The sequence below is a fragment of the Varanus komodoensis genome, unplaced genomic scaffold, assembly GCF_004798865.1.
Source record: "Varanus komodoensis strain SLA01 unplaced genomic scaffold, ASM479886v1 scaffold8, whole genome shotgun sequence".
In the NCBI taxonomy this organism is placed as follows: domain Eukaryota; kingdom Metazoa; phylum Chordata; class Lepidosauria; order Squamata; family Varanidae; genus Varanus; species Varanus komodoensis.
Window position 1 is genome coordinate 16,013,194 of NW_025336481.1, and position 22,056 is coordinate 16,035,249.

Here is a 22,056-nt window from a genome sequence, read left to right on the forward strand (position 1 = left end):
TAAAAGGAAGTATTTCTCCACACAATGCATAGGGAAGCTATGAAATTTACTGCCACAGGAATTAGGGGTGGCCACCAATTTGGGCAGGTCTAAAAGAGTATTAGACATGGAAGGGAAAGCTGTCAGTGGCTGACCCTGTGCTGCCTCTGGTATCAGCGGTGGCACACCTGCATGCACCAGTTGCTGGGATGCTTGGGCAGGTGGAACGCTTGTCCCCATTCTGCTTGAAGGATCCTGTGAGCAGCTGTTTTGCCAGCACGTGAACCAAGTACTCGACTGGATTGGTCTGATCCAGCATGGCTTTTCTCATGTTCTTAGGGAGAGCAGCACCAGGATGTTGACAGGCTGGTGTAGCAACTGAAACAAGCTTTTGTGGAGACACCTGTATGCTTTCATCATCCAGTTGTCATGGAAGTAACAGGAATGAGCCAAGCTCTCCCCCTCCTGCTTTTGGCAAATCTGATGCCAGTTTTAGCCATGTGGAAAACACCCTGATTTGTCTTAAAGGCAGTGGTTTAGCTTTTATCTTGGAACTGTAGGAAGATGGCCAAAATCTTCAGCTGGTCTCTGGCCAAACTGATGTAAGTAGCAGGAGGGGACATCTTGGAGTTTGAGAAGGAGGTGCACTTAGTGGGAAAAGCAAGATTCCCAACTAGAATCAAAAGTCTGCTTTTAGATACTTTCAAGATACATTTCTATAAAAGCCATGTATAGCTAGAGAATTTTACTATGGTTGCTTTTTTGCACTAATAGTGAACCGAGCCAGTGGACTCCTAAGGGATAATTTTGTATTACAATTCTCATTTGTATGTTGCCTTATTTGCTAGAAAATCATCAAGACAATCTACAGCAATTTAATACAATAAAATCTTAAAACAAAAAAGCAAGGTAGTTAAAAGCAAGAGAAAATAAAACAATAAAACAATGGCATCATTTAAAAGGCTAGATTAAAGTTGTGTCTTCAAATCCTTTCTAAAAGCAAAGAGTGTAGAGGCCAATCAGCTTCATCACTTATACCTACTTCAGCCATTATTTGTATCATGGAGTTGGAGTGTTTCTTATCTTCAGTCTCTTCTTATTGCTCCAATGTTGTCCACAAGCTGCTCCTTAAGCACCCAAGCTCTGCTCTTTTCTTTGCATTACTTCTTTCTTTCTCACACCCTTCATAGGACACCTGTAATCTCCTGAGCTTGCAGGATTGAGGGCATCCGGACCAGATTCCATCCTTTCATGATTTGTCAAATGAACAAGAAATAACCTTTAGCCTTCCAGGAAATTTGAAGGATATTAATATAGCTAAGAATCCTAAGGGCTCCTTTTGCATCCATTAATAGCCTAATCTAAGAGGAAATGGAAAAAATTAAGTAGCAAAATCACTGGCAAACAGGAGCATGTACGGAACATAACTACTGTCTTGTAAAGATGTCTGAAAATTAATTAATTGCATATTTTAAGTGGGTTCATTGTAATTTTAAGATAATTTATTTCTACCTTTATGCCTACCTGAAATTATTTTATTCAAAGAACACTTTAGGGGGCAATTCCATGTTCCCACAGAAGCCAGCGGAGGGGCCATAGAATGTGTCTCAAAGGCTCCTCCAAGGGGGTCCACTGGAGGGAGAAGTCATCGGCTGCTAGAGGTCCCCCAGTGCAACATGCGTGGAGAGTGAGTGGGGATCTAGAGAATTCTAATCCCCCTAATTTGCCTGGGCAGCCCTCAAGCAGGCTCCCAAACCGTATCAGCCCTGGGCAGCATAGTTAGTCCCCACCAATAGGCACACAAGTATGATTAAGCCAAAGAGCCAGTGTGGTGTAGTGGTTAAGAGCTGGGACTGGGACTCAGACGATCTGGGTTCTAGTCCCCGCTCAGCCACGGAGCCAACAGGGTGACTTTGGGCCAGTCACAGACTCTCAGCCCAACCTACCTCTCAGGTTTGTTGTTGTGGGGATAAGATGGAGGAGGAGAATGATGTAAGCTGCCTTGAGCCCTTTGTAGGGAAAAGGCAGGATATAAATCCAAAAATAAAATAAAATAATAAATAAATTAAAGAGAAAGGAAAGAGAATAAGCAGAGGAAATTTATTTTTTAAAACAATCTGCCCTCCAACTTCCATTCTTGGCAGCAGCAAGCCTGGGCTTTGGAATAGCATGCCTGCTCCAGAATCGAATCCTCTCCTTCACTGTCATATGATTGTTTTCCAAATGGCAGGAGCCACCCTGTGGGTAGAACCAGAAGTTTTCCTGAAAGAGAGCAGAGGAGGGCAGGTTTCTGTTTGGATTCAACTCTTTACATGGGCAGATGCCTCTCCCACTTCTTGAGAATGCTACCTTGATGTATTCTGTTCTGTAACCTGAGTTTTAATAAAAGAACAACACTTCTAAATTTTCATCTGAGTCTGCTGGAAAAGAAAAGAGGGAGATACCTGGTCACAATAATTATGTGGTTGGCATTTTATTTAGGATATGTACCTGTTTCCTCATTCTGCTAAATGTATTTCAGGGGGATTCCTATGCAAATTAGCCTTTGTTCTGTCTAAGGTTGCATAGAATTGTACCCTTAGTATCCTCTTCAGGATTGCATTTTATCTGACCACGTTTCTCTTCCCTTGCAGATGTTTACTTCATTGCAACTTTATCATTCCTCTGGAAGGTGACAGTAATCACGCTGGTCAGCTGTCTTCCTCTCTACTTCCTAAAGTATCTGAGGAGAAGATTTTCCCCCCCAAGCTATTCAAAACTCACATCCTAGGTGGTTCTACAGATGAAGCAAAGACTTTTTTTTCTTTTTGCACAGTGCTCACAGACAAAATAAATGCGTATTCATCATAGTAACAGCAATGTCCAGTGACTGCGTACAGTTCATGCATTAGCTGGAGAATGTTGCTGAAAGACTAACGCACATTTAAGCAGAAACTTAGGAGTCAAGTAAGCAGAGGTGACTTACATAGATAATCCAGTTCTTGTCACTTTATATTTATTTAACTGAAGGCCAATGCATGTAACTGAAAAGAAGAGTTGTCTTCCAGTGAGCAAGCAGTCAGCTTACCTGGAAATTGCTGAGCAAGATATTGTTGTGACAAATTTTTGAAGTGAATTTTCCCTTTTTTTAATTTCTTCATGTTGTTTTATATTACTATTTATCTTTTTTTTAGTTGCAGTCTTGATTATAAGCATTTGTATGTCTTGGGAAATACTTTTAAAGGGGTGACATAACATGCTGTTCACAGGTAACGGTTAGAGGATGGTACCATGCTGGTCTCTTTTGATGTGTTTCAATGCAAACCAAAGTTGCAATTTTCAACTGGTTAAGGTTTTCTTTATTTCCCCTTTAAAAAAAGAACGGGAGAAAGAAAACCCACAGTGAGTTTTTCCTGCTGTGATGTTGCCCAATTATTTTTAAAGGAAATAGCTATTGTCAGGAAAGAGAAACAACCGGCTTTATTCAGTGCTAGTGTTTTATAGAGAGAAGAACTGTGCCATTCCGACTAGCTGCGCAGTGTAACCTGGCCCCTTGGGGCTGAAACCGCCCATTCAAAGGCAAGCATAAGCTTCCTAATTCTCCTTGTTGACCTAGTCAGTGCTCATGTGAGAACAGGAGGCCATGCTCGTGCTGGAACCAAAGAATGGGGTGCTTAGCACTGACTCTGTAGGCCTCCTCCCCTTCTTGCCATTCACCACCCCCCCCCCCGCCAGAAATCGAAAATAAGTCTGACTAGAACAATAGAAAACAAAGGAGAATTGGCAGGTGGGTAACGGCAAAGTCCCCGCCCGCTCCTGCTGCCTTTTAAGTCTCCTCTACAAACATCTCGCCCACATTCCTGTTAACCAACAAATACGTCTTTCCTGGGGTAATGTCTATTCTCTCCTAATGGGGGGTTCATCCAGCATACCTGACCAGTATACTACGTCTCTGCTGCTTTTTGTTGTCCACCCCCTTCATCTTGCTGCTTCCAGAGGCTACAGGCCGTCGGCAAACATGCACAGTACTGAATGTTGATGTGCAAACTACAACTGAGCAGACATGACACCAGATACAGCTACATATTCAGGGCAGGAGACTGCCCCGGATGGCAGATCAGAGAATGGAGCTTGGCTGGCTGACAATAATAATAACACTGCCATATTACAGAACAAGCTACTTTAACTTTCATCGACATGTTGGAAGGAAATCTGCTGCTAATTGTCCCTTTTGAAAGTATCTGAAATGTTATTCCACAGAAACATAACAGATGTATGATGAATCATTAGACTTGAAAGGGAAAGGTCATGGGATCCTTGCTATTTACTGTAAAACTTTTTTTAAATGTTTCCTGTTAAACCCAAGCTGCAGCTTCCTATATATTATTGAACTCTACCACTTCAGAATACAGCTGGGGAATCATATGTTTGAATGTTCTCCCCATGCTTTTTTTATTAACTTTCTGCACATGGAAAAATACGTCACGGAGAAGGCTACTTGAAAATCCTTTTCCCTAACATGCTAGTTTCTATGACTGCTGCTCATATTTGTCAGCTTTCAAATATGCTCCTCTACACATACAGTGGTAAAGTCCAGGGAGAGCTGTACCATGTGGTGTTTTTAAATGTGTAGTTGTGTTCCCAGTGTGGGTGAATGATGCAAGTGTTGAAATTAAAACCAAATATGTGGATTTCCCACTCATGGCAAGTCACAGTATCTGTCATTGGATATGTCTTGCTTGCAGCAGAAACTTGTGCAAGTGGCATCAGGAAACAACGAAGGTTTTCTCCAACAAATGACTGGCTGTTCCTCCAAGGGAAGGGGACATTCCTCCCCTCCCCAAGCATCCGGCACACTTCATAAAAGCTTGCATTAACCATTGATTTACAAGTTTCACCCTACTAGCTACAAGGTGTATTGTGGAAGATGTTTCTAAAGGGGGAGTGTGTCTACATGACAAAAGAATGTTTTAAAGTGAAGCACTGTGGAAAATGAACATGCAGGAGTTGGAAGTTCCTGATGCAATTACTTGATCTAGGAGAGTGTGACAAGTGCAGAAGATATTGCTGCTCTGTTCCGCATAATCAAAAGGATCCCTGGTGAATGGGTAACCCTCGAAGCAGAAAGGAAGGCTTGCTGGCAGCTGTCTTCGTGACAATGTGCTTCCTGGAAAAGCCGAAGTGCCAGAAGCAGCACAGCACCGCTGGGAATTCCGTTTTCCGAATAGGCTCAGAAGAGTGCAGCCAAGTCCATAGGTTTCAAGGCATAAAATGGTGTCTTCTGCAAAGCATTTACCATGGGGGTGGATTCCAGAAGCTCAAAGAAGCTACATCTACATCGCTACATCTCCTCTTCTTTTTTCCATCATTGGCCCATAGCTCTAGAAAAGAAGAAAGTATGTGGCATTTCCCCCTACCAAGCAGACAATGTGAGTCCACTTTGAGTGGATTATGGAAAATGGACGTCATACAAGAAGAATATCTGTAGGACAAATGTTATGCATTCAGTTCATTTCTACATGGGATTCAGAGTTGTAGGGTTTGTGATCCTTTGAACATTGTAGAGTCAGAAGAAAAGCACCATGAAACATGGAGCCATCAAGTCCAGTTAAATTAGTGGTATTTGAGCAGATACGAAAGCATCTAAGTTCATTTGAAAGCTATTTCTGTGGGATTTAAGCATGCTTAACTCCAGATGGAAACAATTTTAAGGGGGAGGAGAGTCAGAGGGCACTATAAAGACAACTTGACCAAAAGACAGCACATTCACATTCAGCCAGTGTATCTTTTTAAGCTTCTTTTACTGCCTCTCTTTTCATTCTATAAATATAATGCTTTTCTGAGTGTATCTTGGGGTGTCCTTCTCCACACAAGTCCTCTTTACGGTAATGGGGGTGTGCAAGACCATATTAGTAGCAATGGTAGATAGCACTGATTATTTTGAATCAATACAGTTTACGCTGAATGACCACCATGTCATTTGTGGCCATATTAAACCAACAAGAAAGGGAAATAATTGGAATTAGGTTCAGTAATATTTATTGGACTCTTATTTGGTTTCCAGTAACAGTTAATGCTTTGTGGAAGCCAGGACATGGAGCCCCTCTTGCACATGGCTGTATCTATGAAGTATTTCTTCTGAGATTATGCTGAGTAGTTTAGTTTTGTGGGTGCTTGTGAATTTTTTTTAATTGCTCAAAACATGCCAGTGGCATCAGCTGATTTCTTTTTTATGGTGATGACTATAACATGTTAGGGTGAAAATTGCAAATTGTGGTGGAGTCTACTGAGATAAAAACAGATGGGAGAAATGAAGCATCCTTCTTAAATTCCTTTAATTTTATGAACCTTGGAATCATGCATATTGGGATGCCAGTTCACTGAACTGAAATAGAAGTTACACAAAGGCACAGTTTGGAGTGAATTCCAGTTTGATCAACTGGCAAACATTCTGTAGATTGTGCACTGTACTCTGTGTGATACAAGATAATTTGGCAGCATTACTTAAAATGAAAAAAGTAGCAAAGTATTTGTGGTTCATCTATTGCTTAATGAAGGTTGCTGATAACTACTTTTTCTCTTCGCATTTGGTTATTAAAATTACTTTATTTTTGCACTGACATAACAACCTCTTCATTTTTGCTGCTTCATTAAATATATATATTGCACCATACTTTTCCAATACACCTTTGATTATCCTCTGTCCCCTTCCACTTCATGTTCTTCCTACTATTTTTTGCAGAAAATAAAACAGAGTTGCAGTCTTCTACATACTTATTTAGGTATAAGTGCTGTTGATCCCAGGGGAACCTATATCTGATTAAACATACATAATAGTGGGTTAAAATCTACACTTTATATTAGTAAAACTATAACTTGTCCCCAATTCATGGAAGAGGCTGAGATGAAGAGACTGGTTGCTCCAGATGGCAATCTCATTTTTCCAGTAGAGCAGAGGACATGTGTATTCATGCACTTGAGAGGGGAGCTCATCTTGCAGTGAGCCTTTTTTTAATGATCAGATAAGGTGGCTCCCCTGCTCGAGTTCTCAGTGTCCCAAGATTTGTTTATCTTTTCATTGTCAGGAATTGGTGCAAACTTTTATCTGGGTCTTCATCAACAGTAATGGGAAGAACTGTCCATTAGATGCTTAGGGCCCCTTTGCAGGCACAGTGCACACGATAACATTCATAATTGTGTTGGATAGAATGTCTCGGATGGAAGGGATTGCATTTTCTCTGCAACCCATTATGGCTTCAGTGCTAGGAAACAGTGATGCTCACACAGACCTTAGACTGATGTCTTTATTCTGCACAATAAATAACAACTGCAGAGTTATAGCACTAGGGAAGAGGTAGTCAACTGTTGCATCCAGATGTTTGGACTATAATTCTATCAGCCCCAGCCATCATGGGCAATGGTCAGGAATTATGGCTGTTATGGCTCAAACTTTCGAGAGGTCAGGAAGAAAAATATTAGGAAAACTCTTGTACTGACTACATGAATCCTTGCTAGCCCATCCAGTTGTCCTTCACCCCTGTTGAAGCATGCATGTCACAGCTCTCGCACTTAGCCTGATGGTGGTTGTACAATGTAAAGACCACTATGAACCTTCCACTCAACATCTGTTGAAAATTTTGCAGGTCTTCTGTCACTTGTTAGCATAACAAGGGATCTCCTAAATTATAAAGTAAATAAAGTGTTTCACATGCAAAGGGTCCTTTCAAACCTGGTCTTAAAACTCTCATCTTCCATGTATAGCCTATGGGGACTTCCCATTGTCTGTCTAGTCCCTGTGTTCTTTTCCCACTGACCTTCTGCTCTTAATGGCCATTTATGTTATTTTCTCAGAAGTCAGCTTTCCTTTGGATACATAATGCACTTGTTCATAATATATGCAGTGCACAAAGAAATACAGACAGGTGTTTCAGCTCCAGCAATTACTGTGAGCATGAGGTATACTGGAACCGATAATATCCCAGTAACAGTTGGACAGAGGGTATGATTAGCCTGCCCAACAATTTAATTAGACCTAATTAGAAATAGCATTTGATAAATCGTCCTAAGACAATACCATGTCACAATACAGACATGAACGCTTTATGTCCCCATGAAGTAAAATTTCTCATTACTTTTGGAAAGATAAGATGCCAGGTAGAAGTGTTAGGAATTCATCTCCCCATGGTGCTGGCATTTCACCACAGATGAATAGTCCCCATCTCTGGGCATTCTCAACAGAACCAAGTGGGCTATGCCAATTTTTTCCCTAATGATTGAACGCTCCAAAGCTTTTGTCAACTGTGATCAAGTTTGTTATTGTCACCTAATGACTTATGTATTTCTATGCGGTTGGATATGGAGCGACCCCTCCTACCCTCCCCCCCCTTATGTTGGGGAAGTGAATCATCTTGTCATACTCTTTGTGATGCTGATGTTTTGTACTTGTCCTCTTAATGGAGATGTGCATATTCTTGATGCAAGAGAAATATAAATGCAAATTAATTGTTGTGTAGTTCTGTGTTGCTGATGTGTGAGAACTTTTCAAAAAGGAATGGTATAAAACAGGTTTAAATAAATTTTATGCGAGTTCCTATCTAATTTGTGAAATAGCAGGTGAGTTGATGTCTTCTCATGATATTTTAAAACTTTATATCTAGTGAGGATAGATTATTCATTACTACTGCTCCTATTAACATTTAACATGGGTTTAGCACCAAGAGAGTGACCTTCCAGATGCCACAATTATAAACCAGAATCCATTTCCAACTGGATTCCAACCTATGTTAGGTGGACTACACAGAAAATTCATGGAGGGATAATATAGGACTTGGTGAATCCACAGTAAGGCTGGTAGAGGTACCAAATGAGGCTTCAGTGAAGGTAAAACTTGTAGTGTTCAGGAGTTAAATAAATCTTGAATAACAACTTGGGTGGTTCCAGTTGAGTGGATTCTAATGGTGCCCAATCATTGCTTTCCATTGCAGTTGGGCATTCTGCATGGCAAACTGCATCTTTGGAGTAGGATATCATGCAATTTTTAGTTAAAATGTTCCTTTTATCCCCTACATCTGTATGCAAGCACTTTTATAAATTGAAGCACTGTTCCACAATCACTTCAGAAACTTTATAAAATGTTTGAACATGTTAACTGCTTTGGCACAAATTAAGCTTAAAGATGGCAAACATGTTGGTTGACAATGGAAGGACATTTCAATGTTAGGGTACAATCCTCAGGACTTGGAGGCTTGCAAGCATCCAGGGCAGAGCAGGGTTGTTTTGAGGATGACATTGAAGGAGCAAGAGGATTATAGAAGCAGCCATGAATTTCTTGCAGGAAAAAGGTGGGATATTACTAGAATAAAGAAAGATGGAGAAATAGCACTAAAGCTCTCCATAGGGAGTGCAGGTCTGTTTCAATCTTGCAACAATTAAAGGTAACTTTTCTATAATCTAGAAGAAGATGAACAGAGGGTATGTAGATGCCCTGTGAAAACAGAATGGATGATATGTAGCAATTCCACATTAGCCTAGTGCAGATTTTAGAAGGGCTTAATCAGTCAAACAAAAACCATTTTCAGGCATGAAAGTGCAGGTATTGAAAGAAAGGTAACAGGAGATGACCATTAGCAAAAACACACAAGAACTGACAGAACATGTGCATATGGAAAACTCCTAGACAACTTCCAATCAAAAAAGCTGTGTACAGTTATTTTCATCCTTCTTGATGGATTTCTTTCTGGTTATTTAAAAAAAACCGGATTGAAGGAGTGGTAGGAAAACCCAGATGGCTAGCAAACTGATGAAGTCATTTGTAAATGTGGGGACTGTGGAGCTGCAATTGTACAGAAAACATCATCCGGAGGGCCCTTTGATTTGCATGGCATGGTTTTCCGCATGCAAGCAGTCCCAAAATGTGTGATGTATTTCTGGGTCATCAGAAAGAACAGTGTAAACCATTTAAAATATGTAAATGAAACTTGAATGCTCTTGTTGGCTTTAATGGAGCAAAGTTTAGCTTCTGTATTGCACCCTGCATTTTCACATTTAGCAGGACTAAGCCGAGTGTTAGAAGGCTCAAGGGCTACACTCTTTGAGGAGCTAGTACTGACCATGGATAGCCGTCGTGGAATCCTGGTTTCCTACACAAAAATTGGCCTCAGCATTATTCCTGTTCACAAGCAAAGAGCAAGTGAGCTTGGCCTTCCTATGACAACCGCTAACAGTTCCTGTCCAGTCTCATAGCCACCTCTGACAGACCACAAAAAGGTTGTGACGCTTGCAATTCATGTTACAAAGGACATGTATCGCCATAGCGGCTCATTCTAACCTACCTTAATATTTGTGATTCACTCCCTACTAAACTGCAGTAGTGTGTAGTGCAGACAGATCCTGCAAGGTTTGCCCACTAGGTGGAACTTGAGTATTGATGTAGGCTCCGTCCGCTGTGTGTTTTCTAGAACCAGTTAGTCCCAGAGTACCCAACTGTCCCAAAGTTACATACCATCACTGGAAATTAAGGTTTCAGCTACATTTGCTGCAAGAGCTGCTGTAATTCATGTCACAGGGCAAATGCTTCGCTTGCACGTGGCCTGAGGGTTCTTGGCACTCTCAGTTAAACGGATTTCAGATAGGAGAGGAAGGGAATGCCCTGCCTTAGAGAGTACCAGTCAAGCTAGACAGACAAATGATCTGATTCAGCATGTGAAGCACCTTCAAAGAAGTCATTAGGCTCCAAGGCTTTATTGGCATATCTCCCTTTCCCTATCAACTACACTTGTTCTTTGCCACAATGCTTTGGTTACAGCATCTATGTCTCATCTTGAGCTGCTGGGCAAATTGCATACCAGCATTGGCTCAGGGTGGTGAATGTGTTCATTTGTTTGTTTAAAGAATTTATATCCTGCCCTTCAGAAAGATTCTTTCAGGGCGGGTTTGCAACACACACATATGCAATCTCAGTAAAAATGCAAGAATATCAAGCCTCAAGAACAAATAAGCAGCATACATTTATTTCCTTATGTATTTTTTTCAGTATCACCCAATAGCCAACACTCCCTGGGTGGTTTGCAACAGTTTATAAAACAATAGAATAAATAGCCATCATTTTTCCAAAACACAAAAAATAAAAATTAATAACAGTTGAAATTATGTATGACAAAGGGCAGACCTCGAAAATGCTTGGAATGGGTAGCCCCCTCAAACCCTTGAATATCTTTGTATCTCTGCAAATGTTTCTGCGTAGGGGGCCATCCTAACCTGGTGCCAAAAGTAAACCAAAAAAGCAATTTTGTCAGGGACTACAATTGTTTAAAAGGCCAAGAATATATTTTTTAAACTTCTTGCTTGGTGCTCAAAGGAAAACAATACTGGTACTAAATGAACCTTTCTCAGGAGAGTGTTCCAAGGTCGCAGCACCACCAATGAGGAGACCCTGCTTCATCTCAGAAGCTGGGAGCACTTGCTTGAGGACTCCAACCAAAGGAGATCGTAACTTATTTCGACCTCCTGCCTTGTTTATTTTTTGAAAAATTGAAACATGTCCTGGGCCCAATACTAACGTACATCAGAATCACAATAGGAATAGTTCATGTGGTGTTTTTATCCTGAGACTTTTGTTCCCATAATGAGACTTTTGCATAAAACGGGATTGAAATTCTCCAAATAAATAAAATAAATGTACACCAAACAATAGCATCCCCCCACAAAAAATATTGAATGCAGATCATCTTGGTTTCTTTTTAAAGCTACAATTCTTAGCTAAAATCACGAACAAACAGAATTAAAATACATTGAGGAAAGGCTTTGCTATACTTTTAAAAAAATTAGTAGGCCAAACTATAGCTATACAAAGATCAGTAAGCCAAGCATCATAATTCAGATTATTTTGCATATCACCAGGACAGATCAGACTTTGAATTACCTGTATTTGCTGAAAGCTGAAAGCCAGTCTGATGTTTACTGAAACTTCCTGGGGGGAAAAAATTAGCCAGAGCAAAATTTTCTTTACCTGAGGCACTTTTCATTGGGGTCAAAAATTACCCCAAATGTGACTAATGCTAGTGCTAATACAGGATGGAATCAATAAGAATACAATTTGCATTGACAGAGCATTTTCAAGATCCTACAAAAATGTTGCAATGCACATCAGTGCTATCTCTGTGTAGAAGTGGGCGGGGGGGCTGAGCTTATCTAAGGCTCACTAGTGAATTTCTGGCAGATGTGGCAATTTAATCACACTTTGCAGTGCAGTTCTAAGAGACTTACTCAGACCCTTAATGAGTGTGATGGGACTTGCTTGCAAGTAAGCATTCGCTGGTTTGCAGTCTTTGTCCTACAGGCTTGTTTAATTTACGGTTTACTGGTTTGAATTATTGGTGTTTTTTTTAAAGGATAGGCCATCTTTCAACGTAACAGTTTAAAAGGTAGACAAGCAAAATAAAATCTTAGAAACAAGAGAAGGAGATAATGCCCTAAAAAATAGAACAGTGCCAACTATTAAAGGTGGGCTTAAAATAAGCTGTTTTTTAAAAATCCATTTAAAAGTCCCAGTGCTCAGTCTGGCATATCTAATTAGGCAACTGCTTCCAAAACTTAGGATCCATCAAGAATTTTTCTCTGCAGTGGCTTGTAACATGCTAGTACTGAAGATTGGCTGTAATAGATCTTAAACAGTGGGGAAAGTACATAAGTAGACTTTCCCTCTTGTATCTCAGGCCCTGGTTATAAACACTTTGAAGGGTAAGGAAAAGCATCTTAGAGTGATAAACAGTGAAGCTCATGTCAGACTGGTGAGAATTGATAGACCTTCTACAGGTAAGGGATGTTAAAAAAATTATTTTGGTTTTGTTACTCCATTTTTCAGGGGTGGTTACAAAAGATCCCAGTCATATCTGTTCATATTTGTTTATGTAGCCATTCATTATTATTAAAGGTTTTGTTATGTTCATTGACGGTCATGGTCTTTCTTTAAGTGGCAATTTGTTTTCATGTTTTGCCAGCATGGGTGGCAAGAGGCAGCAGAGCTGACTTTGGTGACTGTCTCCCAGGAAAATCTTCACCAGAATGCTCCAGACACTGTACATTTCTGAGGGCAGCCACCACCATCCAATATGGTGCCACTCAAGGAGTAGAAGCATTCCAGAAGATAAAATGGCTGCCAAAGCAGTAGAAAAGTCTCTTTGCTCACCAGCAAAAGGTAAACTCACTACCAAATGAGTGACAAATGGGATAACCAAAAATAAATTCATTCATTTCTCATGGCATTTGTTTTGGAACAAATTAAAATTGAACTGAATGGGCCCTATTGATTCAGGTTTTCATTTGTTCCAAGATAAATACACACCCCGACAGCTAACACTAGAAATCCATCTGTCTGTCTTCTTCTGTAAGGGCTTGCACTGAATCAGACCACCCGTCTGTCTAGCCCAGTAAGTACTGTCTGCTCAGGCTTCCCCAGTCTGGAGACCTTCAGATGTTTTGGATGCCTGACCATTGACCATGCTTGTCTGGGGCTGATGAAGTAGAAGTCCACAACATCCAGAGGTCACCAGGCTGGGGAAGGTTACCTTACTCTGATTGCAGTTCAGCAAGGTCTCAAGAACAGGTCTTTCCTAGCTCTCTTAGCTGAGACTCTTCTTAAGCAGGACTGGCAAGGATTGAATGTGAAAACATATCCACATTCCATCTACCACCAAGCTGCTAGTGTGTCTCTTTCACAAATCCTTCAAAATTTCAGCAGCCTTTCCAAAACCAGAACATACCCAGAATCAGCTTTTCATTGCTTATTTTCCCCCCCGATACCTGTAACTATTGGAAATATTGACTCTGTGGATTATTCAATATTTGAGTCCTTTGAGACAAAAGGAACAGATTGCATTATTACAACAAAGTCCTTTCCTCCAAATGTTCCCAATTTCCCATTTTAAATGGGTTACATAAGTTTTGTGTAGTGGCCATCATTATAAAAAGCTGTCCTGAATTAATGGTGAAATGTAATTAAAAGCTAGAAATAGCTTTGGAAAGACGTAGGGAATTTCTGCAATACTTTTTCACACAAACATTGCATAATGCTAAAAATGTCACAGATTTCCATTGGGTTTAATTTAATTCTTCATGTGGCTGTGGGTTGTACCAGAAGTTTTTAAACACTGCAGGAGCTGGCAGAGTTCGGGAGCTCACGCATGGTGAATTAAGTTTCCAGATTTAAGCTTTACCAAACTATGTTTCTGCACTCAGTTCTTCCTCACCACCACTGTCTTCCAATAAACAGTTCCTTTGCCATGACTGCCATATTTGGATTATTGGTAACCAAGCCATTTTAATTTCTCTGGACTTCTCTTTTATGCATAATAGGAAGACTTATGATGAAACAGTTTATTGCTAATAATCCAGGGATACCACCGGATGAATTCCCTGCTCTCCCCCACCGTTGAATTCTCATCCTGGCAATATGAGGCAACAATTACTTGTGACTTCATCTTAACACAAGCATTGTGCCTTTTCCTAGTCATAGCAGAAGAAGCCAATGACGCTGTGTAAGGGAAAGGGTGTCAAATATGCACCCCCGTCCCTGTGTTTATTGGAAACATTGCTACAAATTACTCCTACGCCTACTAAATTGCATTTAAATACCACCTGTAATGGAAGCTCTCTGGGCAGTTCACAACACTTAAGTCACCCGTCCAGATTTCAGCCAGGTCCAACCCTGCTTAGCTCCCAAGATTAGGCAGGATCAGACACTTCAGCCTATACCAAAGTTATGGGGCAAAGTGGAAGATTTGCAGAGGGACAATCCCTGTGCCACTGAGATTATGCAATGCCTTTAGTTTGGCTTGACTGAGCTATCAAGAAGCATTTTTGCTGCACGAACCTTGCTGAAATGCACCTTGATATCCCAGTGGTGGTTTGAATTACCCTCAGAGGGGGGCAGTTAGAACCTGCAGATGGTCCTAACTGGAGGCAGAGAGGGAGACAGATGGTGTCTCCCCACCCTGACTACTCTTTCAGGTGATCCAAACATAAGGATGGGAGAACAGGGGTGCACGCACTGGTCCTGTCCTCCCTGAGGCTCGGCCCTGCTGCCTCCCATGAGTCAGAGAATAAAGAATGGAGAGCCTGCTCTTCCTTCATGGACTCCCCACTCAGCATCCTGATCAGACGCGGCTCAAAATTGCTTGGGAAGTGAGACAGGAGAGTGGGACCTTCTGCAGCCAGCACAGCCTCATCTAGGGGGCTAGCTGATGATGCAGGAAGCTCCTACAGGCTGTGAAATCTGAGCCCAAGGTGGCACTTTCTAATCCCTTGCAAGAGCTATAACCAAGCAGAAGTGTCTGGACTAAGCATCAAGGCTTAACCAGAATGAAGCACTCACTAGCATTTATGGTAGGTGGTATGTCCATGTACAGAAGAAAAAGGGATGGGGAAATAAAGAGTCATGCCAGTACCAGAGTATGTTTGGAAGCAATACCTCAGGCAGAAAATAGCACAAGTTACCTATTCCTTTCTATGTACAAAGACCTTAGCGGGCATCTGAGGGTCACAAGCCAAAGGCAACATGGAGATGAAAACAAGCAAAGGGGAGGGAAGAGGTCTGCAGTTGCTGTTACTGCCCTGAAGTTACAACCTGCATTTCTTGTTCTTGCAAGGAACTCAAGGTGTCTTACGTAGCTGGTTTATCCTCGCAACAACAACCCAGCTTAGTCAGAGAGTCTGCGACTGGCCCAGAGTCACCCATTGAGCTTCATGGCCTAAGCAGGGACTAGAATCTGGATCTCCCAGGTTCCCAGGCCTGCTGTCTCACCACCACACCACACTAGCTCTCTTGTCATGCTCACAAGCCCGGGAAGGTGACTCTCCTTAGGCAGCCACTGAAGGGCTGAAAGGTTTCCCTAGAAGGAGGGAAAGTTTCAAGGAGGAGGGTGGAAAGTGCTCACAGAAGCTCTGCTAAAATATTCAACCCAACCAGCCAAAGTCCTCCACTCTATCAGCCAGAAGGGCACAAAAGAACATATGAAGATGATTCAACAAGTGCCTGTAGACTCAGCTTCACCAAATGGAAGTTTTTACCGGACCACCAGATTACAAAAAGAAAATGGATGTCTTGACCTGACCCTGTCCACATACGGAGGGGATCAGGTCTAGGCAACAAGAGCATGAGGCAGAGGATACAGCAGCTAGTGCAGCCTTCACCCTTCTATCATGTGATTCTAATCATGTGAGGTCTTTAACATCCAAACGGGATTTATAACTCAAATGACATATGGTAGCATTCTGCCGAAAATGTCTTCCATATTTTTTCAATCATTCCCATACAATTTGATAGGAAAAAAGGGCTTTTGAAGAGAAATTCAAAGAAGAACCATTCAGAGAAGTTCTCCTGAGGTGGGGTTGGATTTCTTGTGCTTACCTAACTTAAGAGGTGGCCAAGGAGTGTGTGTGAGTGTCCTTTCATTGCACAATAATTTCAAGCAGCATGCAGCCTCCTCAGCTTCCCACACGCCCAGTACAGCCCAGAGGAGAACAGGATAACTTCATTCCTTCTATAGGGCTTTTTCAGATCAGGAAGCACCGGCAGCTGGGAGGCTGCAGATCCAGGGGGGTGATGTGCAATCGGAAGGGCGTGCAAGTGAAAGGGAAGCACTCAGTCAGAGCAGCTTCACCGCAGCTTTGTCGGTGATTAGGTAAGTTCAAAACACCACAGAAATACATTTGAAAAGGCCTTGAGAATGAGGCAGATGATCTTTCATGGGGAAAGAAAACTTGTAACTGATTCTGGCACAACATGAGCCCAACCTTTTCCCGGGAACAGGCCTGACACTTCCTTATCTCTTCATTCCAGCACCATGGAGGATGCAAAATGGAGATCAGGGAACCTGGAGGGCAGGACACATTCCAACAGAGCAAAGCTCAGGGTACCAATGTCCAGTTTAGATGCTAGGAATCACTTCCTGACAGTTAGGACCCAAAGTTATGGAATGGACTTCCACGGGAGGTGCTTGAGGCCCTATCAGTGAGGGTGTTCAAGGATAGACTGGATATGCACATGGTAGGCAGGTCATGAGCAGAGCCAACTGGAGCTGGGGGTCAGACTAGATGGCCCAAGAGGCCCCTTCTGACTCTCTCTGTTTCTATGTTTAGAGAGAAAGAACAGAGCTCTGCTGCAGCTCCTGCCCTACCCATGGAGAAAGTTTCTTCTCCCAGGAGAAATCAGTGAAATTGACCTCTCCACCTCATTGAAGAATTTGGAGGAACTCTTTGTACACAGCTCTAAAATATGGTGCTGCTGACAGTTTGTGGCAGAGATTGCTACAAAGGGTGTATTTGGGTGTAACCCAAATCCCAAAGCATGTAAGGCTGAATAGACCTTCATTAGTGCAGTTACTCTCCTGCAGTTCCCAAGGGTGGGGATGGCCATGTGTTCTATCTTATGGACAGTTTTGCATCTGAAGTGTTATCAGAAAGCAGTCCTCTGTTTGAAGGGGCCATTTCTTTGAAGAGTTGTTGAGTCCAAATCCAATTTAAAGACAAGGAATCATAAGAGGGAAGAACCAGAGCCTAGAAGCTGCCTATTACCAGTTTGCTCCAGGTCAGACTACCTGTTCCATTGAGATGCATCAACTTCCTACTTAGCTGTTGCTAAATGCAGCCGAACATATAAATTAGCAATGTAAATCAGTGTCCCCTTTTGTTATTTTTATTTGGTGATGTATTTTCTCCTTTTTGGGGATGCATAAGAGGGCATCCTGGTTTTCAAGAATGGAAAACATAAGGCAAACACATCCAAGAAAAATGTACACCTGGTTTAACCAAACTCATAGCCAAAGGAGCCAAGCTTGATGGCTCTCCCAGAAAGTAAACCAGGGAAGAGAGTTTAATAATTATGAGGTAATAGGTACGAAGCCTTTCAAGCAAAGCATTGCTTCCAGCAACAGCTGTGGCAGCTCCTTGCCTAAGGAGCTCTCTCCTAGAGGAGCAAGGCTGGCCCCTTCTTGTTGTAGCTCATTTTTTGGTATTGGTGGAGTGAATGGATGTCTCTAGACAGTGTCATAGGACTAACTGTGGATAAGGGGTAAAAAGGGCATTATAGAGGGGGTGAGAAGGATTGGAGACTAGGGCAGGCCCGTTTCCTTCCTCTCTGAAGCACTTTAGCTAGACAACTAAAATTGGCAGACTTATTGTCAAGAGCCAGAGGAACTGGAATTGAAGATCATCTCCATGCTCTTCCTGCCCTGCAGAGGATGCCCATAATCCTGAGTTTGGACACTCCCACTACATTGCACCATAACTGGACTAGTTCTGCACTCTACGTCTAAGCTTTCCTCTTCTTCTAAACCCTTACATTTTTCCTAAAATTTTGGAATGATTCTAAGTTTTAATTTAAGTTGTACTGGGGTACAATCCTATCCATATTTGTTGTTACGTGCCATCAAGTCACCTTAAGGCAACCCTAGGAATGAATGCCTTCCACAATGTCCTCCTTGAGAGCTCTATTCCATGTATACAGGAAAAAGGTCCTTCAGCTCCAAGCATTGCCACACCCAAACCTGGCTCAGTAGATCTGAAAGAGGATTTTCCCCTTCTCAAAATGGTAGCTTTGTCTGGAAATAAATAATTAAGTTGTAAGACTGTAAATTGGATTTATTGGGAATTGTATTATGGGGAAATGCACATAGTACTCCTGTGCTCACAGAAAGTCAACATAATTGACTACTTCATATGTTGAAAAAAAAAATTAAATCTCAAACATTTTCTTATTTCTAAATTCACTGCTCTCCCTCCCCCGCAACACACTTACGGTATATTCTGTCCATCTTTCTGTCTTTTGCTTCGTTTATAGCACATATGCACATAAAGAAGATTGTGTCCTGTTCAACTCATTTCAAAGCAGTAGTAACAAGAACAATCTGTGCAAAAGAATTTAGTGCATTAAAGACAACGGTAATAGCCATTTGTCCTTCTATGTGAAACAGATTTTTAGCTTAAATATGTTCTCAGGGTTCTGAACTGTATCCAGAAACTTGCTTGCCATGAGGAAAGCAGAATTATCTACAGTATAAATTAAAGTGAGGTAACAACAGAACTGACTGCATCTCTAAACTTTACCCAAGCCTTTCAGAATTGTGAGCCAAGTCCTTAATCTTGATGACCACAGAGCTGTATCTTCTGCGATAAAATATTCACATCTATCCAGCTGAAGTACAGTTTATCTCATGGTATTCTAGACATCTGGTCCCAACATTTTACATTCTGATTATACCCTGTTGACAATTTTCACTGCAAGCTTCAACACTTGTATTCTCAATCATTTCATGATCTGCAATGAAGCGGTGAGGGAGAGCAAGTTCGGGAACTGGATGATGGAGTTTTTATCCTTGCCATCACCTTCCCTCACTCGCAGAATTTCGTGTGGGGCCCAGATGACAGTGTACATGGACAAGTTACTATTTGGCCTTCTGGTAAAAAGGTGGTTTGTGATTGTTCATGCGCACCATGGTAGCCTTCTTATGAATGGCTGATCGCTCTCCTATGGCAGCCATTTTGCGATAGCACTCATTGCACTCTAAAACTTCCAACTGTGAGAAAGAAGATACTGATTTCTATCACACTTGGGATTCTTTTTATTATTGGCTAGAGAAACAGGACTTCGTATGGATTTAAATATGTTTTTAAGTTATCATAAATAGAAAAAAATGTGGGGCTGACCCAGCAGGTCCGATGTTTCTGATGATTGATGTTATTTTTAGTTTTCTTTTGTTTTAGGGTTATTTTGAATAAAACTTATTATAAAAAAAATAAAACTTCCAACTGTGCCTACTGACCCACAAAGGTTAGGAGACCCCTGGTTTATAAATACTGGATAATGCTGTTGTGTTGATGGCTCCTTTGAAGTGTTTATGCATTAAGGTCTTCAGTGGAGACCCTTCTTTGGCTACTCTCTCTATCTGAGTGAGGTAGAGTAAGGGATGATCAAAGGGAGAGCCTTTTTGGAGGCCTCATTCCAGTTATGGGCATCTTACAGTTCACTGTATTGGCCTGTTGGCAAAGATGTCTCCCTATTCTGAACAATAGCTTTTTTCAATACAATTTTACTCTTGTTGACTGTTTCTAAACTGCTATTATGATTTTGTGACATCTACAGCACAGTCTTTCAGAGTGAGGGAAGAAGCAACTGAAGTGCTCATACCACTTGCCCCCAATGGGAGGAAAATAATCTACATCAGCTCCAGGGTTGGCATGATTTGGGAGTGACTAAAGAAAACGGAAAGAGTTGGCATTCTAAAGGTTCATGCCATCCTCCAGTCTATTTCCTTCACTCCCTGTTTTTCCCTTCCCCAAGGTGAGGATCCAGATGTCATGCAGGAACAGGAATTTTCCACACTTGTGGACCCTTCTCTCTAGCTTCACATCTGCTCAATTCTATGGCTCCCAAGGCTCCTCAAATTTCAGCCTTAATTTACTATGGCATCTATGTTGACATCTAATTGTTGTTTTATTCCTTTTATAAACCATTGTGCAAACCAAAGAAACTGTCTTATAGCAAGGAAAACTCAGAGCCCTTTGTTGCTCACCTCTGATTTAGGTTGGGCTACAAAGCTTAGGCAGGAAAAAATGCCTAGCTGAAGAATGTAATTTGTAGGGACTTTTTTCCTGGCTGAATACGCATAGGATCGTACCCTTAGGCTGTAGCTGTATGGCCTGCTCACATCATCTGAGGGATCATAGGATTCTTCAGATTCTTAGCTCTGAGGTCTTACAGCCTCAGGGCCATAACTCTGAAAGCCAACTGCCACCTTGCCAGCACAGAAGGAACCATGGCAGCCACCTCTTCAAAACTGCAAATATGCCTTCGAGAGGATGAAAAGGATAAGGTGAGTGGCTCATGGCATTTCCTATTGGCAGCCCAGCCCAGCCTCATCCCCTCCACTCCCTGGAACATCATCTAGGTGGCCAAATTGGCCATGTGGATAAAAGGCACCGTGAGGTGTGGTGGAAGCAGTTAACCACCACAGTGCTTGCTCCACGCCTCCAGGGTGTGGGCCATTGGATTATGCCCCTTTTCTATCTTCAGTACCAGGCCGATGTCCAAGCTCCATCTCTATCCTGATGTTTTTTGAATAGAGTTTTATTATGGATGTTGCTGGGATAGGTCGCCTAAATTCCAGAAGTCATAGCAAATCTTCCGTAACTCACTGATATATCAAATACTGATGTCATTGCAAAAGCATGCCACCTTTTCTCAAATTGAATGATGTCACTGAAATGTTGTTATCGAATGTTTGGTCCATTAGAAAGCAAATACTCCATAACAGAGCTGTACAATTTCTTTACATCATCTGTAAACTCGAAATTAAGTTTTTGGATGAAAAGGCCACATTTATAAGGAACACTGTTCTCTTCAACAACGCTTCCTTTCTGGTAGGCTGGGGTCTAAAGAATTGCCGCATTCTGTGACTGCTGTTGGTAGATGACTAACACTCTTGGATCTCTCTACAAACAGGGACATCCATGGAATTCTTGACACAGTGAACATGAATCAGCTGCCCCCCTGGTTTGATTTGGATTTTAAAACTTTAAAGGATCACCAGAGATACTAGGACTTATCAGCTATGATTGTGTCAGAAGATTAAGCAAGGTAGAGGCCGAGACTGAGGAGAATCGGACTCCTGAACCTTTCATAGTTTTATAAAAGGAGAATTTTGGAAGCTTCAGCTGTTCATACTTCCAAATTATGACAGTGATTCTTCCAAATGCTCCTCTTCCCTTGTGTTTTGGAAAGTATTGAAGTCTGCATCCCATTGCATCTGGATCTCCCTGCTTATGGCACTTGTTGGCAAGCAATTCAGAATGTCCGACAAGGTGAGTCTTTACACTGTGGGTGTCAGAAGCCCATCAAGGAAATAGTCAAGCAGGCAGGTGCAGGATGTCCATAGTGGTGGAACTAGGAATGTTGTAAAACCCATTCTATCAGTTTCATGGATTGTCAAGTAGCATTCATTCATTGACAACAAACTGGTGAACTCAAATTTTGAGCAACTGTATTCTGTGCATTTGCATGAATTCAGAGTCACACAGATTTGCATTCCCCAAAATTTGCAATTT

General features: G+C 41.6%; 1 protein-coding gene across 2 annotated transcripts in view; it reads left to right on the forward strand.

The window, feature by feature from the left end:
* ATP9A (ATPase phospholipid transporting 9A (putative)) overlaps positions 1-8,008 on the forward strand; it is a 99,588-nt gene extending 91,580 nt beyond the window's left edge. For both annotated transcript variants that reach the window (XM_044455306.1, XM_044455305.1), the window contains exon 28: positions 2,613-8,008. In XM_044455306.1, coding sequence (XP_044311241.1) covers positions 2,613-2,749 — 137 coding nt within the window. In that variant the 3' untranslated portion in view covers positions 2,750-8,008. The remainder of the gene's footprint in view (positions 1-2,612) is intronic.
* The last annotated feature ends 14,048 nt before the right edge of the window (positions 8,009-22,056 follow it).